We start from the raw sequence: 9,101 nt of genomic DNA, 5'->3' as shown, positions 1-9,101 counted from the left end.
GTGGTGGTGATGGGTGTGTGTGGTGGTGGGGTGTGTATGGTGTGTGGTGGTGATGGGTGTGTGTGGTGGTGGGGTGTGTATGGTGTGTGGTGGTGGTGGTGAGATACACGGTCTCATGGAGGTCTTAAACTTTTCAACCTTCTGTTCTCTCTCAAGTACTACAATTATGGGCATGCACCACCACATCCAGCTTCTGAGACATGCTTTCTCAACTAGGAAAGACAACAGAGCTCAGAGAATGGGTACTGGAAATAAAATAATTCAATAATGTAAAGGAAGAGTGCTCTGAAGTCAGGTGGGGTGGGCAGAAGGAGAACAAGAAAGGGAAAGAGTGTAGGACGGGGTGAGGTTGCCCATGACAGAGATTCTGAAATCAACAACATAAAAGGCCCTGTGTTCTTCTTGCATAGATCCAAGCCAGTCATTTCACTCTGGGTCCCTGGTTTCTTCACATTCAACAATAGGATATAGTGTATGTTGTAAAATGACTAAAGATGATGGCACAAGCAACATGTCCAGCACAGTTAGGGCTCAAAGGTAGTATGTCTCATGGTCTCACACAGTAGTAAACTACAGCCAGATCACAAGACTCTCCCCATGGCCACCCAGCAATCCAGTCTAGGATGCTGGGAGCAAAGCTGGTGAGTAACCCTACCAGCACATCCTGTACTCCCCCACCCGCTACCATGGAAATGGAGTAAACAGGTCAGCTGGAAGAGATAAGTAGTGCCCAGCCCACAAGTGACTTGCAGGAAGAAAGTTGCTTGATAACAGCTGGGCTTTTAGAAGTGAGTGCTTCCAAGATGCTGGTTATTGTCTTTAAGCCCAAAGAATACAAACCAAGAGCTGTTAGTGTTCAGTAATTCAAGACTCAAGGGCATGCACACTAGTAAAGCCGAGCGGCTGGGTGTTCAGCTGGCCAGGAGCTGCTCTGACCTCACACCTGCAGCTATGCATCGTAGCCCTGCAGAAACCTACCACAGCTGGCACCAAGCTCGAATTTCTCTGGCTCTGCTGATTCCCACATTGTGTGTCTGCATCTGTCTGACCCTGCTTTCTGTCTAGAAACCACTCTCTCCTATTCATTTTGCATACCCTTACTTTCCTCCTAGAAATAACTCTAAGTCACGCACACGCAGAGGACACAACCTTACGAGATTTTCAGTTTGAATTGTTTTTATAATCACGCTGTGTCTCTACATAGGTGTTGAGCTTCTAGAAAGCCAGTCTTTGACAGCATTGCGCCCTCCCCATTTCCACCTTCCTCATCCACAACTGCGAGAGGCACAGGCTGCGTTAGTAATAGCACTGAGGGGAAACAAGCTAAAACCTTCCATCCCTAAACATCCAAATACACTTTTTCCTGAAAAGCAGTTTCTAGCTAAGTTTGGAGCTCAGCCCATCAAGAGAGACAAACGAATTATTTCCGATTCTGAAATTTAATCCAAAGAGCAAACTGCACATATCTATGTGCTCAAAAGGTCTGAATTTGTGAAATAAACACACAAAAGCCCCCCAAAGAACCCTGCTCTCTGGGGCTCTGCCTTCAGCAAGATAGTGGGAGGAGGCTGAGTTCCTGTCCCTCTTCTGGAAAGCCCTGATAGGCCTCACCTTACCACAGGGCTCACTGTAGGCATGTGGGGCCTGTCCCCTAAGTACAACTGGGCCAGAGGGTCCAGTTCCAATATAAGTTATGCAAAATAAATAAATCTGGAAAAAAAGAAACAACAGCTTAAGGTCATCCTCAGTAAATCAGGATGTTCAAGGCCAGTCTGTACACGTGGGCCTGCCTTTCTCAAAAGAAAGGAGGGGGTGGGGCCAGAAGAAACTTCTAACAGGCTTTAAAATTCAAAGGCTCACACTTCAGGGAAAGGCTCATTCTGACAGACTTCTCCCACCCCAGAAGTTGCAAGAGCACAGTAATAACACACTAACTTAAGATCAGAAACAAGCCCGATTCTAAACAGAAGTCAGTATTAGGCCATCAGAAGCTTTGCCTCGACACAGGCTATTAGTGGAGGAGTATTAGGTGTTCGTTCACACAGCAGCGTCGAAATTCAGTGCAAGGTGTGTGGATCCCAGGTGTGGTCCTGAATCCACATCACCTCCTTACCCAGTTTTATGTTCAGCAACTCCTAGCAGATAAAACAAAATGGTCCAGAGATGGTCTGCTGGCACAACACAGGAGAAGCTGAGAAATTGAAACAAAAGAGTATCCAGGGTAAAAAAGACAGAGCAGACTCCCAGAGCCATGATAAGGAGCCAGCTTCTGCCAAGCAGAGAGAGAGAAGAGCCAGCGCAACGGAAAGAGACTAATTCTTCAGGGACCTCAGGAGATATAGGTCCTGGCCATGTTTTGAACTGTCAACGAGTGAAATCCCATGGAAGCAGAAAGGAGAAAACAGTAGTTTCTTCCAACAGAAGTCAGAAGCCACCAGCTCTGCGCTCCAGGATTCCATCCAAGAGACCTGCCACCCGAGAGCCAGGGGAACACACTCTTTTGATCTCAATCCAGATCCACAGTGCCCAGAACCACAGCCTACACTTACTTTTTAGCTGGTAAGAGACCTTTACAGGGTGGACATCGTGGACATGGCTGGAGTCAAGACGATGAAAAGAACTTGAGGTCTCCTCTGTGTTGATTCAGGTCCAGGTTGGCTACTGATGGTGTTGACTCCACCTGTCCCAGCTTTTTGAAAAAGAAAAAGGAGAGGTCAATAGGCAACCGAGAAGGAAAAAAAAAAAAACCCACCTAATGTGCAAAACACATCTGATCAGGAGTCAAAGCCAAACTAACTCATCCCTGAGGGAAGCTTACTCACTTGAGGTACTTTAGAAGCAGGTGAGGAAGTGTGGAGGGGAAGGGGGAAGATGATGGCAAGAGACCCAAAGCACAGGCATGCACAAACACATTCCTAGCCACGTGCTAGTGCTAATGCACAAACACATTCCTAGCCACGTGCTAGTGCAAGGTGCCAATGAGGTCCCCGCAAAGGCACATTCAGGAGGGAGATGGGAGCTGAACCAGGACAAGGCCTGGCCTTGAGGACTGCGAGAAACTGTCAACTAGCAGTGGAAGGGGAGAGGAAAGGAGGAGATCTGACTGGAAGCCAGTGTATCCCAGCTGCTGTAAAGTAACCCCTTCCATCCTCAAGTCTCTGGAATAAACTTGGGCTTAGAGTACTGGGAAGATGTATACAATCAAAGAGTGGTCAAGCTAGAGACCAAGCTACACTAGCTGTGACTCCAAAGCTCACTTGTGTTTCCCAAGAAAGGAAGGGGACCATCAAGAGTCCTTTTCTGGAAGGAGGGAGAGATGATTGGAAAGGTAGATGAACAGGGTAGGTAGTATTACAAGAGATGGAGGCCGGCAGCTTTGCCTTTCTGCATCCACACAGCTATCTTTTTCAGTATTCTCTGAGGCCTTCAATGTTCTAGGTGCTACGGTCAGGGACGGGTAAGAATAGCTCCAAGCCTCGAGGTCTTAACAGGGCAATGAGAAGTTATACAAGTAAAAGGACCTCCGCTATAAATGGCGTAGGCGGTGAACTGGGTCCTAAAAAAAAAAAAAATGCTGGCAAAAAGAAAATAGAAAAGTATTGGATGAAAACTGGAAAAGGGATGTGACCACAGGGCTAGGAAGACCAGGGTGCCGGGAGCTTCGAGGAGCCCATCTCCCAGCCCAGGGTCCTGCGGCCCGCCCCCTCCTCAGAGCCGAGGAGGGCTCGACGGCGAGGCCGCAGCAGGGGAACGCCCGTGTGACCCGAGCCTGAGCCTGGGCCCAAGCCTGAGTCCCAGGGGCCCCAGCGTCCTAAGCTGGGCCGCTCAGGACTCTCCCGGCGGGGGCTTGTCGGTTCCACCACCCCGGCGCGCTCTCCTCTCACCTTCACCTTCCCGGCCTCGCGGCGGCCATCACACCCACGACGTCACTAGCCGGTGCCACACCGAGAGAAGAGGGAGGGGAAGGGGCTGCGCTCGTCACTCGTCCCGACGCAGCCCAGATGAGCCGATGGCCTAGGAGCTCAGTCACTTCATCCCTACCACTCCTATGCGACAGCGTCCAGAGACTCTGTGCTTCAAAAGGAGCCTCCGCGTGCCTATTAACCGTCCCGCGTCCTATGCAGATGACGTGTGTTTTGGGTGGGGGCTCCCCGTGCATCATGGGAATTGTAGTTCGGATCAGGGCCGGGCGGGGTAGGGCGGAGCCTCGAGCTGTCAAGTGTAGGGGGTGGGGGAGCGGGAACAACGACGATGGCAAGGGTGTGTATTAGGGGTTTGTGTGTGTTGTCATTTGTTGCTCCAGAACTTGACCCTGTAACACCTGCCAGCTTTGAAATCCAGACTTGCATTTCATAATCTGAGAGAAGCGTCTTCAAAGGGAACAGACCGTTAGGGTGAAGTAATTGTCCTTCAGTTGCCTTTGAGGCAGTCAAAACAGCAGCCACACGCAGGCACCTACTAGGTGCCGGTTACTGAGCTGGTATCTAACATACATTTTAAAATTTTTCACAGTAGTTCCTTGACAATCAGGGCATGACTATCCAACTGACCCAGTATTTTGTGCTAGGAACTAGAATACAGCAGACGACCGACCGCAAGCTGGGAGGGCTCCAAGCCTGGGTTTTGTAACATCACCTACAAGCCACTTGTGGCTACCAAGGCCCTGAAATGCAGCTAGTGCAAACTGAGAGATGCCATGATGCTAAATATGAAAAAAAAATGCAAGCTACCTCATTAATATTTTTATACTGATAACATGTTAAGGCTTTGGAGAAACTGTACTAAATGAAATACATTATTCTAATTAAATTCGCTTCTCTTTTTACTTCTAGAAGTACAGCTGATAGTGGAGGTCACAAAATGGCTCTGTGGGTAAGGATGGCTGCTACCAAGTCTGCCAACCTGTGTGCCACCACCACGTGGTTGTCCTCTGACCTCCACACATGATAATTAAATACGGCCAGAGCCTAGAGAGATCGCTCTTACAGTGGGCCAGACCCTGATGTCAGCTCACAACTATCTGTGACTACAACAGATGGATTCAGGGAATCCACCATCCTCTTCTCTCCTCCATGGGCAAAAGGCACACGTGTGATATACGTTCATGCAGGTTCCCGCAGGCAGGAAACTCATACACATTAACTAAAAATAACAAACAAAATCTTTAAAAGCGTGTCAGACGGCTAGTTGAGTATTTTAAGTTACCCTAGTGGCTTGCACTCACAGTGGGTACTTTGCTTGTTTTTTTTGTTTGTTTTTGAAGCAGGGTTCCCACTCTGTGGTCCTAACTAGCCTTGATCTGATGACCTTCCTGCTCCACTTCCCTAGGGCTGAGACTCTAGTCATTTGCCACCACACCTAGCTCTCCTGGTATGTTTTCTACTGATTGGCACTGCCCTACAGCCAGGGTAGTCATGCCCCAAACAGCTTCAGAGGTAAGTCAGCACTCCAGTTATGAGTCTCCAGGGAGGTGAGTCAGGGGAAGCTGTAAGGCACTGCCCACAGGGCAGCCTCCTGTCTGTAATGTCTGACTCTGGACTGGACAGTCACACCCAGTCCTTGCCTTAGGGCATGGTGCACACTGAGTGTCTCCCACACCATCCCCAGCCTCCCTAGGGAATTCTCTGAGCACAGAGCTGTGAACTCCATTTCCTTTCCCTTTGGCAGAATCTTAACCGGACAGAGGCCAGGAGGACCTCACCTAGTATCTCTCCCGTCCTGTAATCCCCCTGCAAGCACTGGCCTAGGCCCTAATCCCATCCTAGATTGCAGGAAGAACATTTGAGCCCATTCCCAGGCTTCTAATCTTACCCTTCACCTGGGCTTCTCTGAACCAGAACTCCAAGCCACGAGACCTTCCTTCAGCCCCTCAATGACAAGTTCTTCCAGTACTGCTGACTGCTACCAGATATGGGTTCAGGGAGAGCTGGGGTCCTGCTGTAGGAAGCCTTTCTTATGTCATTCTTTCCTGTTTTAATTGATTTTTCCATGGCGCATGTGAATAACATTTGTGACTAGAAAAATGGTCACCATTAGTTAAAAACAGCCCTAGAAAGGACGTGGTGGTTCACGTGTGATCCCAGCTGATGCCGAGGTAGAAGGATTATACGTATTGGGAAGCTCCGCCCAGCCCCATTCCTCCCCTTTCAGACCCTGCCCCTTATACTTTGTGTTCTCTGTCTGTGGGGGTCAGATTGTGAACTTGACCCAAGCTGGAATCACCTGAGCAGAGGAAATCTCAGTTGAGAAAGTTCCCAAGACTAGTCAGTAGGGCCAGTAAGCAGCACTCCTCCTCAGCCTCTGCCTTCATCCTTGCGTCCAGGTTCCTGCCCTGACTTCCCTCAGTGATGGAGTGTGACTTGAAAACTACAAGCTGAAACAAACCCTTTCCTCTCCAAGCTGCTTTTCACAAGGGTTTTTATTACAGCAACAGAAACCTAAGCCACCATGCTTGGCCTTCACTCGTTGCAAACCTTATTCTGAGAAAGGCATTTGGAGGTGTGGCTTCGGGGGAGTCATCAGGATTGGATGAGATCATGAGGGTGGCTCATGGACGGCCTGAGTGTTAGGGAAATCTGAGGTAGCATCACCCTCTGCCTGGCCACGTGATGTTCCACCATGGCTCTTCTTGCAGAGATGCAGAACACGTAAACTTCTGCGCTTTGGCCTAGTTTGTTACTTTTGTTGTTGTTGTTGTTTTGTCTTTTTTGAGATGGGGTCTCTATGTAGCCCAGGCTAGCTTGAGACTTTCCATCCTCCTACCTTCCAGTGCTGGGATTCTAGATGTGCACCATTATACCCAATGTTAGATTTGGGGAGAGGGGAGTTGGAGACAGGGTTTCTCTGTAACAGTCCTGGCTGTCCTGGAACTTGCTTTGTAGACCAGGCTAACCTCAAACTCATGGAGATCCTCCTGCCTCTGCCTCCAGAGTGCTGAAATTAAAGACATGCACCACCATCACCTGGCTAGATGTTAGATCTTATTAGCAAATGCCCTAAAGCCAGACCAGTGTGCCCAGGGTGTGGTGGGGGCCGCCCAAAGTTCTGTTCTTGATTTTATAATCACAGTTGCAGAAGGGCTGGCAAAAACCACAGTGGCACTGGCAGGTAATGCAGCCAGCTCTTGGCGATTAGACAGTATGTGCCAGGCAGTACCCTGGAGGCCACACGGCACTGGGTTTGGGGAACACGAGTCCTCAAGTCTGCTAAAAGCTGGATCCACAGCCAGGGGCTCTTACAACCCTCCCCGCAGATGTCTGCCAGTCACATTCACACTGGCCCACCCCACACATCGCTCATACAATGGTTTCATCAACATTTAATAGACTCTCATCTCTGTCCCTGTCTCCAGAGGCATCAGGACAGGATGACCTGGTACAGTGTGGACATATCACGCCTCTCCCGCAAGCAGGGTCAGTAGAGAACCACGCTATGGCACAGACGTCTTTCCTGTCCCTCTGGGAGGATTTCTGAGTCACAGTCTCAAGAGAGACAACTGTTGGCTCTGCTGATACAAACCCGGAAGGGAGGGCTTCAACGGTCTTAGGTCCAGGGGTAGAGATGGGGGTAGGTATGCCCAGATCTTGGTGGCACTGAAACATGAAATAGAATCCTAGGGGGTAGATCTTGCAGAGGTATTCTGGGCACAGCTTCTGGCTCTACAGTCTCCCAGGCAGCTCCAGCAGAAGTCGGACCCCAGAGAGTTGGAGGAAGAAGGAGGGCTGGGAACTCCAGGAAGATGAACATTACCACCGTCTCCTGGGACCGGTGGGAGCACCATGGGAAGCCCCAGCCTTGGAGGGGCACCCCATCTCTGGTCTGCGCCCGATCTTTCTGACTGGCAGCTTCAAGAGCAATAGGAATTCAGGAATCAAAGATTGGACTGGGTTCCTTGGGACCCAGAGGTCCCGAGGGCTGCTGGGCAGTGGTTGTCAACGAAGAGAAAGGTCTAACAGAAGCAGGCCCTGGTCAGTTAGGGATCAACGAAGGACACAGCAATATAGCGGGTGCCCTTGGTGGTGGGGAGGCCTTCATGGTAGTGTGTGAGCCGCCCAGGGTGCATGAGGGCCCAGCCCTTCCTTGGGGCTCTCACGGAGCAGTTGTAGCGCAGAAATCGGCAGCCTCCACCCTGGAAGAGAGGAAGCATCAGTGAGTTGTTTCTGCATTCTCAACCGTTTCCCCATAGCTCCCTGTCCTCTGTTCTATCCCAGCCAAGGAGCCTGTCCGCACTGTCTGGGGATGCCTTGTGGAGTGACATCCATCAGCTGTCGGAGAAAGGCACTAGGAGATGCAAAGGGCACCTCCATCCTTCACCCTTTACCAAGCTTATGATTCCCCTAAGCCTCGGGCTCCGCTTCTATAGACAGCTGACAGGAATAAATAAAATAAATATACACAGAGAGTTTGGTTTAGCCAGATGCAGTAGGGCCTGGAATCCCAGCGCTCAAAAGATGGAGATGGCAGAATCAGGAATTCAGTGCCAGCCTTAGCCAACCGGGGATACATGAGACCATGTCTGAAAAAACAAACATAACATACACATACATGCATTCATACATATAGCTTAGTACTGCTTGGGGGTATGGCTTAGCAGGAGAGCACTTGCTCAGGATACAAGAACCCCTGGGTTCCTTTGGCTCACGGCCAAATTACTCATTCCTAGAACTACAGATGCCTTGTTGTCCTTGACTGTCCTGGGTAATCCTGGCCTCTAGTCATTCTAGACATCAGTAACAACCTCAGGGTCTGACACTTCAAAATGTCTCCAGGCACTGCTAATGTTCCCCAGGGGTCAAAACCGGCCCTGGTTGAGAACTCCTGGCTCAGGGCTATATTGCTTCACTGTTAACTTGTTTGGTTTGTCTTTCTAGAAGCTGAGGTCTCTCTACATGGGCCTGGCTGTCCTGGAGCTCACGATATAGACCAGGTTGTATAGATCCTCCTGCCACTGCCTCCCAAGTGCTGCTACACCACACATAATGTCCCACTGGCCAGTGTTTGAAAACCAGGGTGACAGAGCAAACCGATGCAGAGACTCTGTGAGGACCTGACCTTGCAAACTCCATTTTATTTTTTTTTATTTTTTATTTTTTTTGTTTTTA

The 9,101-nt window shown here is 49.8% G+C and overlaps 2 protein-coding genes across 4 annotated transcripts in view; both read right to left on the bottom strand.

Moving 5' to 3' along the window:
- Mfn2 (mitofusin 2) overlaps positions 1–4,094 on the bottom strand; it is a 27,844-nt gene extending 23,750 nt beyond the window's left edge. Inside the window, exons 1-3 of one of the 3 annotated variants that reach the window (XM_005353744.3) lie at positions 3,885–4,094; positions 2,550–2,689; positions 2,114–2,191 (exon numbers count right to left, since the gene is read on the bottom strand). The gene's annotated coding sequence lies outside the window, so the exon portion shown is untranslated. Of the gene's footprint in view, positions 1–2,113; positions 2,192–2,549; positions 2,690–3,355; positions 3,378–3,884 lie in introns of those variants that run through there. The other 2 variants (XM_005353743.2, XM_026781992.1) reach the window with 2 other exon arrangements.
- Positions 4,095–7,306: 3,212 nt separating this feature from the next.
- Positions 7,307–9,101, bottom strand: part of Plod1 (procollagen-lysine,2-oxoglutarate 5-dioxygenase 1) — a 30,114-nt gene continuing 28,319 nt past the window's right edge. The window contains exon 19 of the mRNA XM_005353742.3: positions 7,307–8,128. Within this exon, the coding sequence (XP_005353799.1) occupies positions 7,973–8,128 (156 nt within the window). The 3' untranslated portion in view covers positions 7,307–7,972. The remainder of the gene's footprint in view (positions 8,129–9,101) is intronic.

Source organism: Microtus ochrogaster, chromosome 10, assembly GCF_000317375.1.
Source record: "Microtus ochrogaster isolate Prairie Vole_2 chromosome 10, MicOch1.0, whole genome shotgun sequence".
NCBI classification, from domain to species: Eukaryota; Metazoa; Chordata; class Mammalia; order Rodentia; family Cricetidae; genus Microtus; species Microtus ochrogaster.
This window is presented reverse-complemented; position numbering and strand designations above follow the sequence as displayed.